At 37.7% G+C, this 25,813-nt stretch overlaps 1 protein-coding gene across 5 annotated transcripts in view; it reads left to right on the top strand.

Annotated features, from left to right (window-relative positions):
- Window positions 1–25,813, top strand: part of ATP9B (ATPase phospholipid transporting 9B (putative)) — a 318,545-nt gene that overhangs the window by 139,407 nt on the left and 153,325 nt on the right. For all 5 annotated transcript variants that reach the window (XM_050941785.1, XM_050941787.1, XM_050941784.1 and 2 more), the window contains 2 exons: window positions 3,271–3,365; window positions 16,289–16,369. In XM_050941785.1, the coding sequence (XP_050797742.1) occupies window positions 3,271–3,365; window positions 16,289–16,369 (176 nt within the window). The remainder of the gene's footprint in view (window positions 1–3,270; window positions 3,366–16,288; window positions 16,370–25,813) is intronic.

Genomic DNA, 25,813 nt, shown 5'->3' with positions numbered 1-25,813 from the left:
AAATGAATATATGTGCAATCAACCATTCACAAGACCCACACTGGTCTTGAACTGCATTGATCTGTAGTATAATTCTAAATGAAATTGATGGATGAGAGCAGCCATTGACAGGAAGGGTAAAAATAGCCATGAAATGTCCTGTATAGGAAAAAGTATGATAGAAAGTAGACTGTTGATCTATGCCATACATTGAAATGTGCATTGGGATTGTGGAGTTCTTAGATACTGTTAGATATCTCACCTTAATTGTATTTCCTTATATATCAATGGACACTTCAAAAACTACTTTGCAATATTTTCTTATTTTATGAAAAGTGAATACATCAATGTGTTGTCCAGAGAGTCACTACATTTGGGGCATTCATTTTTTATAGTTTTGTGATCTGAGGTTCTGAACTATGAAAGAGATTTTTATGTCATAGTGAAGTAAATGAAGCATTTTGGAAGCTGTGTACACTGAGGTTTTAAAGACTGATTTTCTTAATATGTGCTGAATATTGTTGAGCAAAGATACACAGGTAAACTTCTTGGAAAGAGGATTGTGTGAAAGTGCCATCTTCAGTTCACATATAATTTCAGGTGCCTTCTCTCTGAACTATGTCCTTTCAGACGGTTAACTCATTGAGCTGCTAAATTTACAGGCATGCATGAATAAAACCTTGGGTTACCTACATCGGGTTGAATGTACTTTGATTGTGACACCAAATTCATCTGGATTTGAGCACCCAAACAAAATGTACTTACTGGCACTTTGTCAACCTGCTTCCTGTAATACAAAACCTTTTTCAATTTTGTATTCCCTCAGAGACACTCTTTCTGGTACGCTGGCTATTAGAGGCACTGCATTTAGCTCATTGCTTTATTCTCTATGTAAAAGGACTCAAACTAGTCAAGGGAAACTCCTTTGCCAATGAGCATAGGATGAAAGAAAAGTGCTAACTCTCTTCTAATGGTGAAACTACTTTGTTAGCAAAGTTTTAACATAATTGATTGCAAGCCTAGAACTAGGAACATTATGAAATGTATGTATTAATATTGTATGCAAGTTAATTCACAGAATTGTATATATGCGCATGCTCTCTCTCTCTCTACATACGTGTGTGTGTGTGTATATCTATATATAGAGAGAGATCTCTATATGTAAAAAAACTTAGTTTAGCATAAATCTCTTTAAAAATGCATTTTTCTGTCTCTTAACTCCATTAACATCATTGCATGCTGTGTGTGAGAGGACAATACAAGTACACCTCTACCCCAATACCACCTGACCCGATATAACACAAATTCAGATATAACTTGGTAAAGCAGCACAGCGGGAGGGAGGGGGGCGCACATTGATGGATCAAAGCACGTTTGATATAACGCGATTTCGCCTATAACGCACTAAGGTTTTTTGGCTCCTGAGAACAGCATTATATCGGGGTAGATGTGTATTACTATAGTCTACAATATAACACTAGTGACTGTAATTGTGTTTGGCTAGTATAAAAATGCTTGCTTCTAATCTGTCAGGTTTAACTGGTGATATGTCATGATGTAATAAATAACATAGTGTATTTTAAAAATCTCTGCAAATATCAATTATTCATAAAACTTGAATATGAGAATGGATCCATAGTTACTCCAGTGGCATGACTAAAATAGTCGTGTCTACTTCAATTATTATGATTTTACTTAACTTCTGTGCTGAATGACTAATAGAGAAGAATGCCTTTCATTTTATATACCTTTTAATTATTAAATAAATGAAATATGTAGTATATTTTCTCTTCAGAAGGAATGTTGCATATTCATGTGGTATTAAAAGACATTTTTGTTAAAATTCCAGTTTGAATGCTAATATTTAAAATTATTACGTATTTGTATATGGATAGAATTTACCAGTAGGATATTACTCTTTCTACAAAATATTGATATTTGATATCTATTAGGACCGCTAGCAACATATATACACTCACTTTGTCTAGGAAATATTTATGTACAAATGCATCCCTTGGATTGTTTTGGAAAAGGAAAATTGGAAGAAACATCATAAGATGTATACCTTAGTAAAAGAAAACTCTTTCCCTCACTAGTGCTAAATAAATAAATTTTTTTTATGGTTCCTAATGTCTGAAAATTTAAAACTTTTAGCATTTTGACAAGTATAATTCTTGCCGGGTTCTGGATTTATATTCAGCAAGCTATCTAAATTTATATTTATATTTTTAAATAAATTTAAATAGCTTGCTGAATATGTATGTGTATATATATAATATCTCCACAATATTCAGCTGTAACTTTTTTTGGAATCTATTCATGTAGTAATTTGAATATTCCCTATATTGGCCATATCCACCAATCTCGTTATCATTATTTTCCTTCAGCACTGAGTTTCTAACACTTTATACTAGTCTGCTCTTTGTAAAACACATAAATTGTTTGTAATGTCACTAATTCTCTTTGGTTACTTTTATGTTCATGTCAGTCTGCGTGGTTTGAGCTTCCACCACATCTTAATTATAGATTAGTCATATGTGCTGTAAGATTATCTAGTTTTGGATCCATGACATCCACAAATGTTTTAAAATCCATTTTGGAGTTGATTTCCTTTAAATATAATTTATACATGTGTACTGGAGTCTGATAATGAACCAGGCTTCTATGCACACTTAATAAATATGGCATCTTGATAGGTTTCAGTCTGGGTCAGTAAAGAAGTGTATATTAGAAGGGATTTCTAAGATCCAATCACAAATTTAAATGGAATAATAATCTTAAACATCTCTGAAATTAATAATAGCTTTAATATCTCAATTACACAAATGGCTTTATGAATCATTTCTTCAAAAATTATCATCCCGGCATAATACTAACAAGTCAATGGAGTTGCACCTGAGATGCATTTTACTCAATATATCTTTCATTTACTGATCTAAATTTAGATGGTATAAAATACTTAAAGTAGAATCTGTTCTTGTTACTTACATGCATGTCTATATTGATTTTTAAAAAAAAATTTGTTATGAAGATTGTATTGAAATAATGTGACACATCTATAGTGTTCCTTACAGAAAGCATTTAACCAAAACAAAACACTTAGGCCTTGCTTCAAAACCATTGGGTCTTTGGATCAGGCCCTTAATATGTAGGAATAATTACATAAAAATGTATAGAAAGAGGATAAAGAAATAATATCAGTTTGAGGTAACAAACTGGAAATTTTATAGAACCTTGCAGGGAGAGGGAAAAGCTGGCTTGTGATATATGGTTTCTTTTTTTAATTTTAAGGTTCGTGTTTTATTCGAACTGATCAGCTAGATGGTGAAACAGACTGGAAGCTAAAAGTTGCTGTCAGCTGCACACAGAGGTTACCAGCTTTGGGGGTAAGCTTTAAACCTATTTATTTCACTGTCTCTTCAGTGTACCTATTTATACCTTGTATATAGTAGAAAGCTTTGTTACAGTTACTATGTATAAATATGTTTCTAATTAAAAATAAATTAATCCATGACTGCAATATTAGTCTTTGCTATAAATAATGCATCTGTGTTTAATTCTATGGAAAAGACTGGATTATGCCAATATTTAATTTTTCCATTTAAAGGAGCAAGAGAGGGATACAGTTGGGTTTGTCTCTTCCATTGAATATAGGCTTGGGGATTTGGGACATAGCAGTCCACTCTCGTAAGATGAATGCTTCCTGGCACAGAGGCTTTAAGGTCCTTGTGGGTGAGGAATACAGGATTACACTAGGATAGAGATTTGCAGTGACTGCTTGCCTATTTTGTGTGTGTGTGTGTGTGTTTATAGGCAGTACAGGTAATGATGCCTATAGTTAAGAATGCCCAACATTTTTCTTTACAAGAACCTGTTGTTCAGTTGCTTGTAACTTTGTCAAATGTAAAATGTTTGAATTTAAATTTTCCATGCCAAGTATCTGCCTTAGAAAAGTTTCAGCTAAATTGACTCAGCTGTTTCCATGACAGGGGTTAGGAAAAATATATATTGTTTTGCTTATGTTAAAAAAGTTCTTAGAGCTGTTTTATTGAGAAACTCTAATGCCTCTGTACTTTGGATATGGGGTACTTGAAATTTGCCTGGGAATGGGGGTTGTTGCCCTGGCATAATGGATGTTCTTTTTGCTGTCCCTGTGAAAACTCTCTGAAAAAGTCTCTGAAAAGTTTGTCTGAGCACAGGCTCAGTAGATACTTCCTGGAATCTGGCAACTGACTTTTCGAAAGATTTAATCAGCACTGGGCTTGTCCATCCCCTTACAACTCCTGTATGCCAAATGGACTGTGCACATGCCATCTCCACAAACAAAATGAGCATGCTTCATCTTGGGACTGCAGGAGTTCAGCAGGACTTTTTCTGCAGTGCCTCCTTCCAACTGCTTGTGACTGCTGTGGAACTGGAGCTAGCAGCTGTGGGATTGTCTTTCCTGTGCTCTCAATGCTCCCCTTTCTGGCACTCAGGAAAGGAGGAGGAAACCACTTGACTTGCATGTAGAGGGAATGGGGTGTGGGAGTGAAGCTTGGGAAGAGAGTTGTGGGCAGCAGGATAGGAGCTGGTGTCAGGGACAGGAGCTGGAGAGGGCAGGCACAGGAGCAGAAGAGGACAGGGAGAGACTAGGGCACAAAGACCTCTAACCACAAATGCATGCTCCCCCACAGAACCTGGACTTGAACCCAGAGAGATCCTGGTCCCCACATTTCTCTGCTGTCTAGCAAATAGCTGTGAAACTCACTGGCAAAATGTCTCTCCAGTCCCCTCCAGTAGAAGGTCAGCATAGATAACAGCCTTCTACTGATACCAGTTACTCAGCAACTTTAATTTGGGTTCCTTGTGCCTAGCCATATACCTTATGATCTAGCCCTCTTAAAATTGGTTAGAGTGCAGCTAACCTGTAACAAAACACATGAAGTTTGTTGCAGTGTAACACATCTTCAGAACCAGAAAAACCTCACTTCCACATTTCCATCTTCAACCAGGGTTTTGTGGGGGATGGGGGGACTGGATATTTATCTGAAGAACACAACTGCGGGCTAAGAGGAAAGCTGGTAGCACCAAACAGAAGTAGCTGTGGGCTTTCTTTGTTTGTGAATATAAACTATGCTATGATGAATAAGGGAGATTATTCTTTTATTTTCAGGTTAAAATTTGAAAGCTGTCCTATGCCTGGATATTATAAAAATCTGTTTTTTGCAAGGATTGATTCTTCAGACATAGGAGCTGAAAAAAGAGACATTCAGGGAAAATACCTAGAAAAAGATCATTTAAAAATGTTTCTTCTAATAAAATTAGAGAATATTTATCTTCTACTCTTCTTTTCCACCTCCCCCTCACAATCCTCAAAAATGTTCAGTTGTCCTTGAAAGGATCATTGTACTAGATTTCTAGGTCTGGCCAAGATTCTCAGTGCAAAAATGGAGAATGTGTAGGACTGGAGAAGTGGGTTTAAACCATCTCTCAAACTCCTGGATCCTTGAGCTGCTAGGTTGGCCTGGATATCTAGTACAAGGTAGAGCATGATGAGTAAGCTGTTGCAGCAGCCTTAGATTGCTTCATTTCCCAGGAACACAGCCTCATGCAGCAGCTGTCTGCCACCTGAAGAATACCCAATGCAGGGGAATCTTTGAAGGGCCAATTAAGGAACTTTGGGCAAGCTACGTGTTCCATGCAGATGAATTTATTTAAATTAGAAATCCAGTTAATAATAAAGATATTTTAACATCTCATGCTGTAGTTCTTTAAAATGTGGAAAGTTTCACAATTTTGTCCATGTTTAGGGCCCATGCACATATTCCCTCTTCAAAGGAGTTTGTTGTATCTGCACACACTCTTATGTTTGTACTGCGCCTGATAGGATCCTTAGGAGCACAAAGAAACATCTTACACTGCAGCTGGAAAGTCTAATTACCAGCTCAGGTAGACATACACGCATTAGCTCTGCTACCCCACTTTGAAACTGGAATAGCTCATTGTGCATTAGGGAACTCTTACTGTACAGTAGCAGGGTCCACGTGGACATGTAAGTACACTATTTGACATGCTCGTGCACTGTAGATTTCCACCCCAGCTTGCTGCACACTAACTGTTCATCTAGATGAGCCCTCAGTCTTCTTAAGAACCTCCAACCCTTAAAGGTACACCTGCACTGCAGCGGGGAGGTATAATTCTCAGCTTGGGTAGATATACATGTGCTAGCTATCCTAGAGCTAGCACTAGCAGTGTGGCTGCAGCAGCACCAGGGGTGGTTCAGGGTCACTGCACAAGTACATACTAGGATCTCAAAGGAGGTTATATTTAGATGACTAGCCTGAGCTGCTGCTTATGCCACCCTAGCCACACTAGTATTTTTAGTGCACTGTATCAAGCAGAGCTAGTGCGTGTATGTCTACCCAAGATGGGAATTACACTTCACAGCTGTAATGTAGGCATACCCTAACTCTCCTGTATGATCTCAGGTCATGGAATGCATAGCTCCACCCTCTGATGGGCTTGGGAATAGTAGGCTGGAGGAAAACTAGCAGTCCCACTTCAGCCTCTGGTCCACTGTGGGACTATCTGCCATTGCTTGCTTTATAGCTTCTTTGTGCCCCTAAAAACCCTGACTCATGGTGATAAATCTGAAAACTAAGTTTAAGCCTTAAAGTGTGAAATAAATGATTGTTCAAGTTCTTCTGAATGGAACTATCAGTCCAACCTGTGGAGCTCCTGGAGCACCTACATAATTCTAGCTTAGTCAAGTGATCTTTTCAAATTCTTATGGCTTGGACTATGTTGTTGAATAGTGTGTAGTAATTTTGTAATCTAATATTGTGTATGAATGAGCTGAAAATACCAAACTACTTTGAATCACCACCTTGACTTCAGCAGGAGTCATGGAAATTCAAAATAACTGTTATCATGTTATGGAAGGAAAATATTATAAATACAGTAAACATTGTTTTTATCCATTATAATAAGATGTATAATATAAAGCAGGGCCCGTGCATTTACTATAGAAATACATGTAAATGTGATGTATTCTTTTTAAAAAAGTTCAACAGTAACAATCAGAAATATTTTCAAAATTCTTCACACTTTATGTACAAGATATTATGCACAATGTGAAGTGTAAAAATCACTTACTGAGATGAGATTTTCATCAGAGAATGTCTTCCGAATTCTAATACTTAGACACAATGAAGCAGCCGTGTTAAATATGAAAAAAATATTATATAATTTGAGCGGTCCATTCTAGTTACTCACTCTCACTTCTTAAATCTCAGCCCAACAAATATTTTGTTGAAAGTTTGCAGAAATTTAGGGAAGCTAAGTGTGTAAGTATAAAAGTGTTCTGACTTATTTTTTCAAAATGTTCCTACCTTTTGTTTGTATGCTCAACTCAAAAACGACTTTGTTTTACATGCCTACCTGATTTACGCATGTAGTTCACAACAGGGACACCTACTTTTGAAAGACTTGACATTTTTTTTTTTACAGGATGTCATGATGCCAACAGCAGCATCCTCAGGAACTGGAAGTGTGTGTTCCTTCCTGTGACAGCTTTGGTCCTTCTACCTGTGTGATGACTCTCCCTTAGGAAAGCATAGTGTCACTCTAAGCATTTTTACTCTTTACCCCTATCCACTCTTTTCATTCCATGTATGCAAACACTGGGATTGTGGCCCCTTATGCTTTTCCTACTTTTGTGCACCCATTTAGAACCAGCCACTCAAATCTAGAACCAGCTGTTTTTGAAGCTCAGATATGATAGCCATTCCCCCTAGGGCTAAGAAGTATCTGGTGCTTTAGAAAATATGAAGGTTTTAACTTTGTAATTCAAGTAGCAATTAACCAGTTGACAACTATTTAACTCTTACACAGTTTGGGACATGAGCCCTAAACTCCAGAGAATTTTCGTATAACCAGAGGACATAACACATTCACTTCTATCAATGCTATATAACAAATGCCTATCAATAAATAATAATCCTTCTCCCATAGAAGGTATATGAATAAAGTCCCTTCAGCTCACATCTTTGATATGCATATAGTGATAATTTCTAGTATTTGGAGGTTAAAGTGTAAATGACAAGCCGCAGGAATAGGCTGGACTTATTCTTTTTACAATAATTCTTGAATGCCACCTGCTGGACTATATCTAAAATAGCTGTGGTGATATCACACTGATATATAGATTCCCCACCTCCCCTGATTCAGCTCTCCTTATTTAGACAAAGCTCCCACTGAAGTAGGAGCAAGTTTTGCCTTAGAGTAAGGAGTTAATAGACTGTATGCACAACTCTACATTAATTGCTACTGCAGTGGCAAGAAAATCAGGAATAGATTAATACAAAATGTTCAGTGGCTCCACTTAAAGTTTATTCTGGCTCTAGAGATATTAGCATTGTAGCAGTGCCCCTTTTTAAGTGTGTGAAATATCTTGGAATTCAATACTATCTCTAAAACTGGAATGAAAATGCTCACTGCATTTGGATATGCAACTACTAAACTAAATTAAGGTTTGCAGTTTACTACTAGTTTAACAGAAATTATAGATTTAACTACAAAACAGCAAAATGTCAGATTCTATTGATGTAACAAGTCCATCAGAAGGCATGGAGTGGCTTCAGGTCTGCTTTCAAAGGGGTCCTTCACCTTCTGCCGCCCCCCTGCTTGTGTCCAAATACTGGGTGTGTCGGGAAGCAGGTGGTCTCAACTGCACCACAGTCTTCCCTGTGGATGATCCTGATACTGTTACTGGCTCCCAGTGCACCGGCGGTCATCTTCATTACACAGGGTCTCTGGCTGAACTTGGAGCACATTTCCAAAGAAGTTTTATTACTGTATATACTTTGATATTATACATGACTATATCTTTAGGAATTGAAAAGGATGGACAGTAAGTGTAATTTGAGTATAGATATAGACTAAACAATTGGGTCTTGCATTTAACAGGATATAATGTCCATAATTGTCACTCATTTTGATTTCTTTAGTTATCCAATGTAAAGGATTATGAGTATCTTGTGTAGTCATGAGCTGTCAGTCCCATCAACAGTGCAGCATTGTAACCTTATCCACTGTGATACCGGGAATAAATAAACCTGCAAAAACCTTCAGAGCTTTTCCTAAAGAACAGATGACACCACCAAAGATGATCAGTACAGATTTTGTTGTCTTCTCAAACCACTTAATGTGATCAGAGAATTAAAATTTCAACAAGTCATTTAATGATGGCTGTGCAGCAAGGACTGTAGCACCCAGGTTAGGTTTCTTGTGGTTTCACAGTCATGTGTGGGGCAGAGTTTTTTCTGGCACTATGCATGTTCTAGGACATTCTTCTCTGGCTTATTTGATCAAGTAAATTTATTAACAGCAGTGAGGTCACTGTAATTTTCAATAAATGGTGATTTGCTGATTTATATCAAAAGATCCATACAGCAGTAAACAATACCATTTACATTTAATTAGTTTTATTGAACCAAAGGCAATTTTATTTGTAATGAACTACATGTTATGATTAAGGATGTATTTTAATGATCTTTAAGTAAGGTGAACAATTGTTGCCCTTGACCTAATAAGGGAGGTTTTTCTACATTATTGACAAATTCAGAGTGATTTCAAAACTATTTGTGAAATGTAAAGGAAAACATTGCTGTACCATCATTCAGTCATTTCATGACTAATGTAAACAGATTTAATGCATTTTTCCAAATTGTTTACAGATAATAGCATCAGCTAACATGTTATTTAGTGTTTCAAAAGTCCAGTTTCCTGTTGTATTAAAATAAGTTAATTTCATGGTCTAGACTGTTCTAGACCCTGTTTTTTTCATCATTCTTTTAACCTAGAATTGGTGTAGAATTCAACTGGTTTTGGCTATTTACTTAATTTTCTCTTAAGTATGCATGTAATGAGATAATTTGCTTCATAAATATGATGATTTAGATGAGCCAGCATTTCACCCAGAATTTGTGTCTTGTGAAAGTTATTCTAGACATGCTGTGAATTTCATGAACATTAATTTCTTTATATTAATATGATTTATTGATAAATACTAGATTTATTTAATAATCTCATTCCGTTATTCTTAAAAGCCATTTATAAAAGAAAAACACTTCAGTGCTGTAGTGTCCTTTTGCAGAGGCCATGCAAATTTTCCCTGTTCAAAATAGTTTAAACTATTTTCATACGGTATTATGTCTATCATAAGTCTTGACCCATCTGTGTTAGTTTTCCAGCCTCAGATTGGGCAGCCATTAACTCCTCTGTGTAGCTACTGGTGTGAGAGCAAGAGAAGCTTCTGTCTCGGGGATGGTAGCATTGGATGGAGGAAAACTTTCTGCCCCCTTTCTGCCCCACTTAAGTTGTAAAACTAAGGCCTTGGCTACACTTGCCAGTTACAGTGCAATAAAGCCTCCCAGAGCGCTGTACCTCATTCCCTGTCCACACTGGCAAGGCACGTACAGCACTGTATCTCCGTGACTACAGTGCTGCTGGTACTCCACCTCCCTGAGAGGAATAACAGCTGTTGCGTATTGGCTGAGACGCTGCTGCTCCAGTGTAAATGGGGAGTAACATTACGCACTGATTGACCTCCAGAAACTCCCCATAAACTTTTTAACTGAAGCGTCTTCTCTTGTTTTGTTATGAACTCCGGAGGAGGAAGTGCCCTTTCAAAGTTCTGTTTCGGGGGCTGCTTGTCAAAAAAACACAGCTACTGTTTGCCTTGAATGAGTACCCACAGCTAATGTTTGCTTGAAGAGAGGGGTTGGGGTCTGTTTTGGTGAGGGGCTGCTTATCTGGTCTATGAGAAAAAAACAGTTGCTGTTTGCTTTCAGTGAGTGAGAGGGACTGGGGGAGTGAGGGGGGTCTGAACTTACAAGACAGCGTGCTGACACACTCTCAGCGCTCCAAAATCCCACTCTCTCTCCCCCCCACGCTCCCTGTCACACTCCACTCCACCCCACCCCACCCCCCATTTGAAAAGCACATTGCAGCCTCTTGAATGCTGGGATAGCTGCCCATAATGCACCGCTCCCAATGCAGCTGCAAATGCTGCAAATGTGGCCACAACAGTTCGCTGTCGGCTGTCAGTGTGGACAGATTGCAGCGCTTTCCCTACTCAGCTGTGCGAAGGCAGGTTTAACTCATAGCGCTGTACATCTGCAAGTGTAGCCATACCCTAACTGTGGACCATGGCCATCTTAAAAATTATCCTTGGTTGATAAACAGTCAGTTGGGATATGGAATTACATCCATACTGTTCATGTTAAATGCTTAATGTTGTACTGTGCATCTGATTGCAGCAGAAATTTCCCTTGTTCGGAAAACAAAATTACTCAAGGAAGCTATTGGGTGCAGCAGGTATGCCATTAAGGCAAACTCCCCCCCACCCCCCTTACAAGCAACCTATCAAATAAAGTACTGTTTTGGTATCCTCTGTAAGTGTAAATGAGTATAAACATTCTAGCACTTAGAGAAAAGAGGCCACACTTGGAATACTCTGGAGGTTCTAGCTACCTCAGAATAAAAGGTTATTAGAGACTTCTGTAGAAACTGGCCACAAAAGCATAGGGGATTTTAGGATCTTAATTCTTGAGAAAGATGAGAGAATTCATTTTTCACAAAATGAAAATTAAGAAGGCTTCTGAAAGACAAAGATGCTCTTAGATCTCAAAAACAAAAAAGGGGGACAAAATATAAGGTGAAGAGAATGAGAACTAAAGAACTTAGATAAATATTTATACAGAGTGGTTAAAATGTAATAAGCTGCAAAGGGCATCATCAGTAGGAGCAATTAGTAAAACCAATAGAAGAACCATTTGGGATTAGGAAAGTATATTGTTGAACACATGCTAATTTACATGAGATGAATCTTCCCACTTCCATGCCTTCTCATGTTGTTTCTCAGCGAAGGTACTCTGGAAAGAAAGAGAGAATGTTTTTGCTTGACACACTTCAGTGACTTTTTATTGTGTATGAGTATGTGTGTGGTATTAGTTTTCTGCTGTACTATCCAGTTCTGAGAGACTCTTATTTTTCAGTGTACAATAAAGCACGTAATAGCCTGGATTATCTAAATTGTAGGTGTTAACAGATTGGGAAGAACTAAATAATGAAGATATAGGACACCACGTGTATTAGTTTCCTATGAATTATTTCTCATGAAACTGATGAAAACTAACTTAATAGGACAAGAATGCAATGAGTGGAACGTGTGAAAAAGGACAATAAATGGCTGATGGTTTAAGATGAAAAAAGATATTTTTCAAGTATTAGTGTTGAAACCTGATTTACTTTTATAACACTTATCAACAAAATAGTAGAATGATATATGGATATATATAGTCTTGCAGAGTATGGAGTAAGATATATTTCTTAACTACAAAATAAAAATGTCAGTTACAAATTAATTTGGTGACACGTAGATTTATGTATGGAGGTACTTTTTCAGAATAAGATGGAAGCGAGTTTTATAAAATGCAAATGAGAGGTTAATGTGTGGATAATTAATGAATGTACTTATTTATCTAAAGAACTAAAAATATGGTAAAATGGCTATGGATCTCAATATTTCACTATCGGAAGAATCACAATAACAGATGCTTCAGATATTAAGACATGATATTTAACTCTTAGGTTGCCAAATTTGTGTTTTAGTAAACCCCCTTATATTCAAAGTGTCAGCATGGACAGATGATCGCTATGTGTAACTCTTTATAAATAAGACTTTCTACATTCAAGGTCAAATTGTGATAACGTGACCATGATGAAGGGTGTAAAAATGCTTAATTCAGCTTCTGAAGGTGGCACATCCCAGATATCACAAATGGAGTGCCACTACCTTTATAGTCCGCTGCAGAGAGAAACCATGGCTAGTATGAAGGAGGTCTCTTTACTTCCATGCAGCTGATCAGCCAATGGAAAAAAAGAAAGTGAGAGGTGATGTGTGGTATAATAGTTCACTTAGGGAACAGACAGGCACTGTAGTGCAGTTTGTGATAGGGTGGGCTCTTTCTGATGTCAAGTCCCCAGTCACTCTGGTTTCTTTACCCTTCCAATGTAGATGGACTCACTAAGTATCCACGGATGTTCTTGGTTCAATTCCAGTGAAATCTTACTTGATCAGTTTTTGGTATTGACTGTCCAGAATGCACTAAAAGTAGGACTGACAAGCGGTTAAAAAATTAATCACGATTGAACAATAATAGAAAACCATTTATTTAAATATTTTTGGATGTTTTTCTACATTTTCAAATATATTGATTTCAATTACAACACAGAGTGTACAGTGCTCACTTTATATTTATTTTTGATTACAAGTATTTGCACTGTAAAAAACAAAGAAATAGTATTTTTCAATTCACCTAATATAAGTACTGTAGTACAATCTTTTTATCATGAAAGTTGAATTTACAAATGTAGAATTATGCACAAAAAAAAACTGCATTCAAAAATAAAATAAAATAATGTAAAACTTTAGAGCCTGCAAGTCCACTCAGTCCTCCTCCTTTTTCAGCCAGTCGCTCAGACAAACAACTTTGTTTACATTTGCAGGAGATAATGCTGCCTGCTTCTTGTTTACAATGTCACATGAAAATGAGAACAGGCGTTCGAATGGCACTATTGTAGCCGGCGTTGCAAGATATTTATGTGCCAGATGTGCTAAAGATTCATATGTCCCCACCATTCGAGGGGACATTCTTCCATGCTGATGACGGGTTCTGCTTGATAACAACCCAAAGCAGTGTGGACAGACGCGTATTCACTTTCATTATCTGAGTCAGATGCCACCAACAGAAGTTTGATTTTCTTTTTTGGTTGTTCGGGTTCTGTAGTTTCTTCATCAGAGTATTGCTCTTTTAAGACTTTTGGAAGCATGTTCCACACCTTGTCCCTCTCAGATTTTGGAAGGCACTTCAGATTCTTAAACCTTGGGTCGAGTGCTGTAGCTGTTTTTAAACTCTCATATTGGTACCTTCTTTGCGTTTTGTGAAATTTTCAGTTAAAGTGTTCTTAAAATGAACAACATGTGCTGGGTCATCATCCGAGACTGCTATAACATGAAATATATGGCAAAATGTGGGTAAAACAGCAGAGGACATACAATTCTCTCCCAAGGAGTACAGTCACAAATGTAATTAACACATTATTTTTTTAACGAGCATCATCAGCATGGAAGCATGTCCTCTGGAATAGCGGCCAAAGCATGAAGGGACATACGAATGTTTAGCATATCTGACATGTAAATACCTTGCAGTGCTGACTACAAAAATGCCATACAAATTCCTGTTCTCACTTTCTGGTGACGTAAGTAAGAAGAGGGCAGCATTATCTCCTGTAAATGTAAACAAACTTGTTTGTCTTAGCGATTGGCTGAAGAAGAAGTAGAACTGAGTGGACGTGTAGGCTCTGAAGTTTTTCATTGTTTTGTTATTGAGTTATGTAACAAAAAAATCTACATTTGTAAGTTGCACTTTCACCACACAGAGATTGCACTACAGTGCTTGTAATGAGGTGAATTGAAAAAAAAAATACTATTTCTTTTGTTCCTTTTGCAGTGCAAATATTTGTAATCAAGAATAATATACACTTTGATTTCAATTATAACATAGAATACAATATATTTTGAAAATGTAAAAAAATTGCAAAATATTTAATAAATTTCAATTGGCATTCTATTAACAGTGCGATTAAAACCGATTAATTGCGATTAATTTTTTTGAGTTAATCGCGTGAGTTAACTGCGATTAATCAGCAGCCCTAACTAAAAGGTTTGTACCCACAACCGTGAGGAGAATTCTGCTAGGGTGTAACTTATTATGTAAGTGTCTGGCACATCTGTTAGACTGTAGCCCATAGCATTTTTTTGTGATATGTTTAACTTTTGGATGAAGTTCTTAAGGCACAGGTAGTTGGTAGGTTGACTGTGGGCCAAATCCAGACCTCCAGACGCTTTTTAACAGACCTCAAAATCTTTTTATTTCCTTATTATCATTGCTTTTTTATTATTATTGTCTCTGGAGTCTGGACCTTGACTGTACCTTGACGAAGAAATTTGGACCTTGATCAAAAAATAGTTGACTATCCTGTCTTAAAGGGTAATAGTGAAGGACACATCTTTCAGAATTATCAAAATCATTCTTTATTTTCTAATAACACCTTACAATCTCAAATCCTTGGTTTTTTTTTTTTGCTTTTTTATATTTCTGGTTTTTAAATAGCCAAATTTTATCTTTTTTTAAATATACTTGTATAAAATTGTGTAAATTTTTTAGTTCTCTAGAAAGTTGCTGTCTTAATAGCTTTGGAGATTGAGAAGTCTTTTGTAAACAAAATAGGTACAGTTTATACAGTGACGCTGCAAGACTTACTGCTGCCTTGCCGATGTGCCTTCCCCTCAACTGGAGGGACCAGCTCAGCAGGATGACCATAGTTCAGTCTGCATGTCCATTTAGTTAATGGTTTATCTACTGACACAGAGAGCAACGTTGTTAATATAGCTTCCAGCTCAACAAGATAGTTAATTATGTGCCTAACTTTGAGCATGTGAGTAATCCCATCGATTTATCATGCTCCTTTTGCAGTTGATGGAATTTTTCACATCTACTACAATGAGAGCAGGAGCAAATTCACTGTGTCAGTTCTAAACTGGGGGTGGGATGGTATTGATGTGGACATCTGGACACTGGACTGAGACTACCAAACTAATTTCCCATAGGACATTATGTAAATCTAAGTTTTCTGTTACAGAATAGCTAGAGGAAAATCTTTTTTTCCCCCTCTTTGTTGACTTTAGTCCATTTGACAGCACTTAACATTTATTCAGTTTCATTGTTTTTCCCCTATATATTCGCTCATTTTCTCCTTTGCTGAAAAAATGCCCATGATTGTCAACAAGGAGGCAGAAAACCCTTTTAATTGTTTTTAAAGGGAAAAAAATCAGGAGATACAATTTTCATTTTAAATTAGGCTATTAAAACAAACCTCCAATAAATAAAATCCCTTTCACACTTAAGCTATAAATACAAAACAGTTCGATAGGTGGCATCTAGCATTTGTACAAACTTGATATTTTCGTTATGTTTTCTAGCAGACAAACCCTGTATAATATGAGATGTACTGTAAGCAGAGTCTGATCCTATTCCTTACTTGAGTAAATTTCTCATTGACTTCACTGAAAAAAGAAATGTATTGATATTTTAAAAACATAAAAATGAACAGTTGCTTAGTTGTGTGTGTGTGTATATATATGTGTATATAATATGCAATTAATCAATTGATGATTAAGTAAATGTATTATGTATTACAGGATCTTTTTTCAATCAGTGCTTATGTTTATGCTCAGAAGCCACAATTGGATATTCACAGTTTTGAAGGTACCTTCACACGGGTGAGTAATACCTACGTACGTACCTATTTCTATCCCAACCCCTCTACTTTCCCCGGATGTGGAACCCAATTTCAGTATCTGAACACAATTTATTTTTCTCTGAGTTTTAGATGAGCATTTGCTATGCCCTTGTTATAGAAGTATTTTGTATTAGCAATATTTTTGACGATAAATGGCAGGAGATTATATTAGCATAGCATGAAGGTATTTTTTAAAGTAGAAAATAGAAATTGAGAACTTTATATGTCCAGATGTGGTAGTATTGTTGTAGAAATAGTTCAAAATAATATGTTAATATTCATTTTACTTCCAACCACAAAATATATTGTCTGAAATACATATCACAGGCTGAGGTGAAATTGATCATTTAGACATTTGTCAGTAGTATGAGGCAAAGCAGTTGCTAACTTTTCTACACTGAAGAACCATGGTTTTAAATTCAGTGTAAATCATATCATATGCTGGCTATTGTAACTTCCACGTGAGAAGCTTGTATTTTCAAAATTCAGTGTGTTCCTAAAAGAATGAAAGATAACTAGAAAGAGGCCACATACACTTGACTTAGGCCCAAAATTACTCTGAAAAGAAACCCTCCAAAATCTGTCTCCAGAATTTTGTTTTTGTTTGGTTGGTTTGTTGCTTTTATTCTTTTATTTTTAAAATAGACTTTGTTTAATTTTCTAAATTAAATTTATAACAGTAATTTATTGTCCATAGGGGTTGTTTTTGTGACTTGTTTTTTGTTGATAATGGGAAAGGGAAGGATGAGGATGTGAAGAGACTACACAATAACCATCAGGTTATTGTCTGTGAAAAGAAGCATAATGCAGGTAAACTTACCTGACCATTACCCTGCAGGACAGGTCATAAATCCTTGTTAATCATTGATAATTCTTAGAAAATTGCAATAGGAAAATGAGTCTCAAGGCAGATAGTTGGACAGTGCCAGCTGAGGCCTGATTGCCAATTCCATATTAAGAGAGCCAAAAGAAGCTGCTGAGAAAGCAGCGTAATTCCTTGAAGCCCTGTTGACTGGTATGCTGGTAAGTGCTACAAGACCTTCAGGAAGATAGAGTTATTGTTGAAAGTATGGAACTAAGGTAAAATAAATTGTAGGACTGTTTTAATTATCCCCAATCCAAGCATTATAAATGCAGGAAATTCAGATTTTAACATAAAATAAATCTGTTCATATTAACATATGGAAATGCCCAGTCAGGTTAACCAAATCCTCTTAGCTCTGCCCAGTAAAGATACAGTTTGAGAGAGGTCAGAAGGAGAAAATGTTTGATGTGTCTTTAAAACTTGGTTAAATCTGGTTCAAGAACACAAACACTAAAATGTCTTAATCGTGTTGTTTTTCATGAAGTCAGTAAGGGCAGAATGAAGGTTGTTTGGGTGCTGTAGCTATGCATTTCCTTAACATGTTAACTTTTTTGCCCATATTTTGATTAGAAAAATGTAATCAAACCTTACTAACTTTTTTTCATTAGCATCCCTAAAAAATGCAGAGAAAGATTGACATCTCTGCAAGGGTACTAAGGAAGAGTGTTATTTTATTTTATTATATTTTATTTTTAGGGTGCCTGTATATGAAGCAGTGGACTGAGATTCACTAATATTTCATACTGCATTTGCAGCCTTTGGGTTTTGCTGCATTTTTTGTCACATTGGTAGTATTAATGAAACAGAACATCAGGTTTTCAAAAGATGTTTGTCTTTATATTCTTATTTGATGTAAGAGTAAATGCAAGGAAAATGTGGGGCATTATTGTGTGTTTCTTGTGGTACAAGCAAGGCTCCAATTTTGGTATGGAAATTAATAGTGAATATCACAGCAGAGATTTGAGGAAAAAATAAATCATAATAATAAAACACTAGGTTTTTGCTACATCAACATACACAAGAGTATAAAGGGGGTTCTTAAAGATGGGGTGTGGAGAGAGGATGTTTGGAGACCAACGAGTGGGCCTGGCTCCACACTCCAGGTACTGTGACCTAGTAGGTGGGATTGGAACGTCACTGAGGTTTGTCCTGTCTGCCCCTCTGCAGGGGAAAACAGGACAAACCTGAGTGGCCTGTGATGCTGTGCAACTCAGTTTGATGGCCTAATCAAATGTGTTTTTATAGCCATATCCAAGATTTTGCAGATTTTATTCGAATTCACAATTGCTTTGACTACGGTGACCAAATCATAACCTTAATTATAAATTCATCTATTGTTCTAGGAGGTCCTACTTGTTAAACAGTGAGTATGAGTCATATAGGATTGTATTGTCATTGCCATCAATTTGGTGCTGCTTTTGCAATTGATCCAGGTGATTCAAATTGGTAATACATTGTAGCTCACTAATTTAAAATCACTGCTGCCAATTCTGGATACCCTCAGAGCTGGGATGTTGTAGCTCTTGACATTTGTGTATGGAGAATGATATATACCATATATAATTTGCACTGTTCACACAGTAAATGTGGTTGGCATTCAGCTTAACATTGCTACCAATTTCCTCAATAATGTCACTGTAGGCAGGTGGTTGTTGGACTAGCTTTGCGTGCTTAACCTTCTTTATAAGAAGTTGGTTCTTAAAGATTTAGTGTTAGTTCATATTGTACTTAGTGATCCCTGACGCTCTGACCTGGAGTTGAGGTTTCTTCTTCTCTCCTCCAATTCCTCTGATTCCAGGATGAAGATATAATGGGATAAGGAAAACTGCCTTTTATGCTTGATTCCCTTTGTTCCCAAGATCATCTGTGTATGCCTCAGAGCCTCCTCTTTATCAGTTAAATCTCCAGGATATTCTGGTAGAAACTGGACCAGATCCAGTTTGAACTTTGATCCAAAATCTCTGTGTCTGGTGACTTGCAGTATAGTACCATCTTGCACACCAGACTTGGGAATGCTCAGGGTATGTACAATGTCTTATTGAGAAGCCATTTAAATACTTAGTGAGAAAACGGTATTCCCTGAAGTGAATGAGGTTTGTGATGTGGGTATCCAGCAAGGTCATTGATCCTCTGTCAGCTGCAGTTGTTATTTTCCATAATTTGCTTATATCATAAGAATGTGGTTTTGCTATTAGCACAGTTAGCATGCTTCTTGTGACTGGGCAAATCTATCTCCTTATCAAGGGAACCTCTATCTTTCGTCAGCCATGTTACAAGAGGGCTTAAATGATGGGTACCATACATCTTCCCATATGTTCTTAAACCTCTACCTTCTTTGGACACAAATCTGGTGCTGAACAAACTGATGGAGCGTCTTTGAAACACTTGGCAAATATCAGTCCTATTAGCTGTCTCTTTTGATAGCTGTTAAGTTAGCTATGGTAATGAGACTAGTCTGTGACCTAGTGGCCAATTCTCCATGTATGGAATTTTTCTTTCTTGAGGGTTAAATTGTGGCTTTGCCATGAGCACTGTGCATTGCCCAATGAGCAGACTAGGTAGCTGTTTGTGACTAAGTCAGATTTTCCACAGCTCTAGGGAGAGTATACCCTGATCCAGCCTGATAGCTGGTCCAGTATATTTCCCCTGGCATGCCAGCACAACTGCACTGGGAAGTGCAAAGAGGAGCTAAAGCTGCACCCACTACCCACCCCTGCTTGCCCACTCCCTGCCTGTCCACTTAGAAGAGTGAGTAATGGCTCTGTGGAAGTTGCTTTCCTTTTCCTTTCACAGGTATCTATGATATAGGGAGTGTCTTACATGCCCCACTGCTCCCTCTGCAAGAGCATATGGTACTGTGTACAACCTGGCCCTTATGTGATGATGGAATTCCATCATAGTCTCTAACTTTCCCAGTGTTTTCACCTAAATGTCACACTTTTTACTAAGGGACAGTAAACGTGCTCTTTAGGTCTGATTGTACTGTGTTAAGTTGTAGGAGATTAGGTTTTACAGGTTCAGAGAGACGATGATGCACCCATTGTGAGTCATCTTTTGCATTCGCTATGTCTGAGACTTGTTCTTTGAGTTTAAGCCATGCAAAATGGGTTTTCTGTTGACTTCTCTATTGTCTTGTACATTAAATTTGGTCAATATCAGCAGTTGTTTAGGATAAATGAATTATTTTCACGATATTCAACAGATGGGGAAGTTTGTCTTGTAAGTTAAAAAAGTTTCCTGTCTTGATACTCAGGTCCTGTACAATATCTTATTAGTTCCTTATGGTGTTTCTTTCAATCTTTTCTCCAGTTGCATACTCCCCTGAAATTCCCTAAGAAAGGTATAAATGGACAGAGTTGATAATGGTGTACTCAAAGCTGCAACCTCAGTTCTTGTTTCTCTGATCTCATAAGTACATGTTCCCTTCAATCCACTCCATTCATGTCTCTCAAATGTAAGGCAAGATCGTCATAGGTATCTTTCTATTACCACTTGTTATGTGGGGCTTTCATGAATTGTACATTTTTGTTTTTAGGGTGAGGGTCATCTGGGAAATCAACTCTTCTTCCTCAGAAGAACTTAATTGTAGCATATGTGGGGAAAAAAATAATTCATTTCATGGATTGCTCTACTCATCCTCAAGTTTTTATCCTCTTTAGCTAAGGTGTGGATTTTAAGATCCATTTACCTTTCCACTCCGTAATCGAGGTTAGAGTTTTGATTTTCAGTGTTGCTCATCCTGGCCTCTCCTTACCTTAGCATTATCCATAACTGTGCACTTCCACCTTTCTAACACCTGTATACAGAGGTGATGCAAATTGTACATGTAGACAGGTAATAGAATTGCACATGCAAACCTGAAAATCAGACCCTAAATGTTTCCTGGAGTTTTTCTTATATCTAAGTAAATAATGGCTCATTTTTGGACTTTGGGATGTGCACTGCCTGGGGTAGAATGGGAGTGATGAGGGAAATCAAACTGGTTGGGTAGGGAGCAAGCAGCAGTAGAGGAAAGGCAGTAAAATGGTCACGGGACTGGAGAAGCATGTGGAAGCCAAGTGAGCTTCAGCACCAATCAGTGTCTTATAAGTAATACATGAATGGAAGGGGGTTCAGCTGCCCTGACATAATGTTGTGCTTGCAGCAGAAAAAAGTGGCTTAGTAGGGTCACTTGTCAGCTAGAAGAGGCATTCTGTCTGTGGTGAAGAGAGGCCAGCCGACATGGGATGAGATGCTTCTTCTCATTTGGCTTTATAAAATCCAGCTTTCCATGAACACTGCTCACCTTTTTATCTCTGCCATTCACTTTTAAAACATGGGGAAAAAGCTTTAAAAGGTACATATTACATTTATTCACTTAGAGAGCGAAGAGCTCTTGACGAAAGCCACTGTATAATTGCTTGTGCATTTTCACAGCCATATATCTACACTTCTCTTTTCTTCTGATGTCTGATGTTAGTATATTCAAAGTTTTACAAAAACAAAAGCACAAAAATATACTGCAAAGAAAAAGGCTACACTGGTGCAATGGGTTTCTCCATCTCAAAATACAAGATTAACAGACCGAAAAATTAAACTGTATCAATATAATCTCTCTATTAAAATCAGAATCCTTCTTTATCCTGTGGTCCACAGATCTGGTACAGATCTGACGCTTCAGTCTGCTTGCAGCTTAGAGGCAGAACTCAACCTGTCAGGCACTGCCTTGCCTTGCCTCATCAAGTTCCCTCCATGTTTTTTACCACCATAGTGGTTGCTAGGATGTCAAAGGCACTATCTTTCCAGATGGCGGCTGGGGAGCCTATGACCAAGCCCGCAGTTCTGGCTGTATTGACTCAGAAGAAAAAGGTGAGGGAGAAGAGGGCCACTGTGAACAGTGCCAGATCCAGTGTGTCAGACTTACCGGATCTGTCCAATTCAGATACGTACTCTGCAGTTCTGACTGAAACCTAAATCAGTTCTGCATTTAGTTTCACAGTCCAGGGTTACAGAACTACGCCTCTCTGGATTCAGTAATGCTTAAGCCTGCAAAGTCAGCACCATTGTCTGTTCCAACTCCTGGGCTGTTGTCAGATCCAAAAAAGACTATTACTGTGACAGGTGATGTTCATCATTCAGCATCTGTGTGTTCCTCTGATCCAAAAGAGAGACCATTGTGGGAGAGGAAGAGAAAGGCTTTGTGGATTCTGAGAGCTATATCCCTTTCTCTTGAAAAGAGTAGTAAAATAGAAGATATTGTGAGTCTTTCTCCAGATCCATCTTTGCCTCCTCCTTCTAAGACTCCTACAAAATCATCAGGAGGATCCTCCTCACCTTTTATGTTGCCGCATCCTCTGGTGCCATTACTATTTCCAGTGAGATCCATAGCAGATTTGAGATCAGATCTTCAGTTAGAAGAGGACAAAGGAAGAGTTAAAAGATCTGAACCATCCACATTCGACACCCAAGTCTGGATTTTCTCTGTCTTCTGGACAGTTTGTGTCTCTTCCTGGGGATATATTCTTGGATTCCAGTTATTGGAGAGACTGGAAGTCCTGGGCTCTGTGGACTTACTGGGCTCCAACACAGGAGTTTCTGAATCATCCAGTTTGTGGATGGAGAAGTGAATCTTCAGATCTGATTCCATCAGATCCATCTGCAACTCAGTCAGTGGTCCCGTACGCTTTGTCTGAAGAAGAAGATGAGAAGTTTGCTCCTCTTTTTGAGCACGGTCAATATGATTCAGACTGAGATCCTGAATTGTAGCCTGATGAGCATGTGGGTGTTGCTTCTGCATTATCTCCTTCTCAAGAGGCTTTGCAATTCCATGAACTAGTGGGTCACATTGCATCGACTTTGAACTTACCTTTGGTTACTGTGAAAGAGGCATCGCATCCTGTATTTGACGTTCATGGTGTTCCTCCCAGGAATAGGATGCTGTTACCCATATTGGATGGTCTTTTGCAACCCGCTACAGCTGTTTTTGCTACCTCCTCTTTTTGCCAACCTATCTCTAAGAAAGTGGACAAACTCTGTCAGATACCTCATGAGGGGACTGCATATTTTCATGCTCACTTCGTGCCAACTTCTTTGTTGGTTGCTGCAACTAGTAATAAGTTCAGGTCTGGTCAAGCCCATTCGGCTCCTGTGGCTAGTCAGAGGAAGATGGATACCCTTGGGAGAAAGGTATGCTCTTCTTCTCTTGGGATTAAGATAGCTAATTTACAAGGCAGTGATGGCCCGTTACCAGTTCCATCTGTGGGAGAAGATGGCTTTGTTTGTACACAAGTTACCAGTTATAAAAGAGGCTATGGGGCTCAAACTTGCTTAACCTAGCGCTGGATCTTCAGATGTCTTTGTCTTACAGAAGAGGTCAGTTATTGCAAGACCAGCCCTCCATCCAGGACCGGACAAGTTTAAAATGAATAATTGGATGAAGTGATATTGCTCTCATGGACTCCAAAAGAGAAGTCAACAAATAGAACAAATTCTTCAGTTCGTACTACTATGTTAAACCAATGAAACATATCTTTGAGTCACCATAACCCTGGAGGACTTAATTGTGTTTATATGAGTGTCCAAGCAAATAGGTCAAGTCTTTGTGGTATATTGTTGTTAACATGGTCAAAAAGAGAATATTTTGTACTAATCTGAATGTTTAAAAGCTTCCTGAGGATATCAATCATATTCCAATCCTGCAAGTTCATAGAACAGGACCTTGGAACCTCATTCTGCTCCTTACAACACTCCTCAGATAGAGCCCTTGCAGCAGGTGTCAATATATTTCATAGCCCTTGAAGTAGTCGTCTTGGTGGCTATTGTCAGATTTTTTTTTTTTTGAAGTTGGGAACTTTCTCTAGTGAGGCCCAGTTTATACCTTTAATTCTCACAACTGTCATAGCATTCACTCTGTAAATATGTTCAAGAAATCCTCCTCCTTCGGGTAAGCATCAAAATTTGGTCCTTAAGAGCACTGACACTGCTAGGGCAGAGTAGTCATGTATCCTGTAATGAAATCTGCTAGATGTCCATTAGTTCACCTAATTCTATATGTGGGTCCTCTAATCTTAGCTAATGCCATTTCCTTTGTTTTGACAAAAGTCTTCTCCACCCATAAAGGAAGATGGAAGAGATATTTATATGTAAAACTACTACTTTTTTGCTGCCTACATTTAAAGAATGATTCTACTTTCCACACTGTTATGTAAGTCCCATTGTAATAGATCGGTGAATCTTGACATGAAGAATACGAAAGTTTATTTGTAGTTACCTAAACATTTCCTTTCTTCAGAAATTAAGTTCTGCAGATTGGGCCCACCATGGAGACACATGGATCCTCCAGAATAGAAAGGTAAGTGGGTTTTCGCCCATGAAAGCTTATGCCCAAATAAATTTGTTAGTCTCTAAGGTGCCACAAGGACTCCTCATTGTTTATTCAAGGATTTGTGTGTGTTGTCATTAGCAGGTGAAGTTTACCATGCTACAATAAGAGAAATTGTTGTGATTTTTGCCTCAAAATACATTTAATATGATCTTAAAATTTAAGAAAATAAACTTGAATTATTCTGGCTGTGGAAATTCTCAAATGGAGGAAATTTCAGAAGACAGGTCATTCCTCTGTTGCCAGTTACTGACTGGTCTGGTTCTGCCCTCAAGCTGCAAGCAGACTGGAATACCTGTTTTGATGGGTCTGTGGACCTTATTACTTCAAGAAAGGAAATTTTCAGGTAACTATGGATAGATTTTCCTATTAGCTTTTAAATGTGTACTTTGGCTGTGTAAGAGTGTATATATGAATATTAAGAATTGTAAAACTACTGAAGGTTGCTGTCTTGTCATTGGAGTTGCAAAGAAAGTGGTGAAAAAAATAAAAAGTTACTAATAAAGATAACTAACATGATCATAATGAATAGAGCAACTCATTTTTCTTTTTTTTAATTAACCTGTGACTGTGTACTTGAGTCCTTATTTTGCAAACTGATCCACGTGGGCATACACCTATGCTACTGTGAAGCCCCATTGTCTTCAGTGGGACTCTGAGCATAAATAAAGTCACATTCAGGGTATCAAATATCAGTAGTTAATTGCCTCAGCATGAACTCTCAGTGCAGTGGCAAAAAGGGTTAATGTGATCCTTCAATGTATAAAGGGAATACCAAGATAAAGGGACATAATCGTGCTTCTGTACACATTCTTGGTAAGACCACTACTATAATACTGTGTCCAATTCTGGCATCCACACTTCAAGAAGGGTATGCAAATACTGAAGAGAGTTCAAACGAGGGACACAAAAATGATCCAGGGGCCAGAAAACAAGCCTTATAATGTGAGTCTAAAGGAGCTCAACTTATTCAGCTTATTGAAGGGAAGGTTGAGAGGTGACTTGATCACGGTCTCTAGGTACTTACAAATGAAAAAGCTATCTGGTATTGTAGGGCTCTTCAGTCTTGATGACAGAGGCAAAACAAGATCCAATGGCTGGAAGTTGAAATTAGACAAATTCTGTTTTGAACTAAGATACAATTTCCTAGCAGTGAGCATAATTAAACACTGAAACAGCTTAATGGGGAGTTGGTGGAC

This window comes from Gopherus flavomarginatus, chromosome 2 (genome assembly GCF_025201925.1).
Source record: "Gopherus flavomarginatus isolate rGopFla2 chromosome 2, rGopFla2.mat.asm, whole genome shotgun sequence".
Classification (NCBI taxonomy): domain Eukaryota; kingdom Metazoa; phylum Chordata; order Testudines; family Testudinidae; genus Gopherus; species Gopherus flavomarginatus.
The sequence above is the reverse complement of the archived record's forward strand: the minus strand, read 5'-3'. Positions and strand labels throughout refer to the sequence as shown.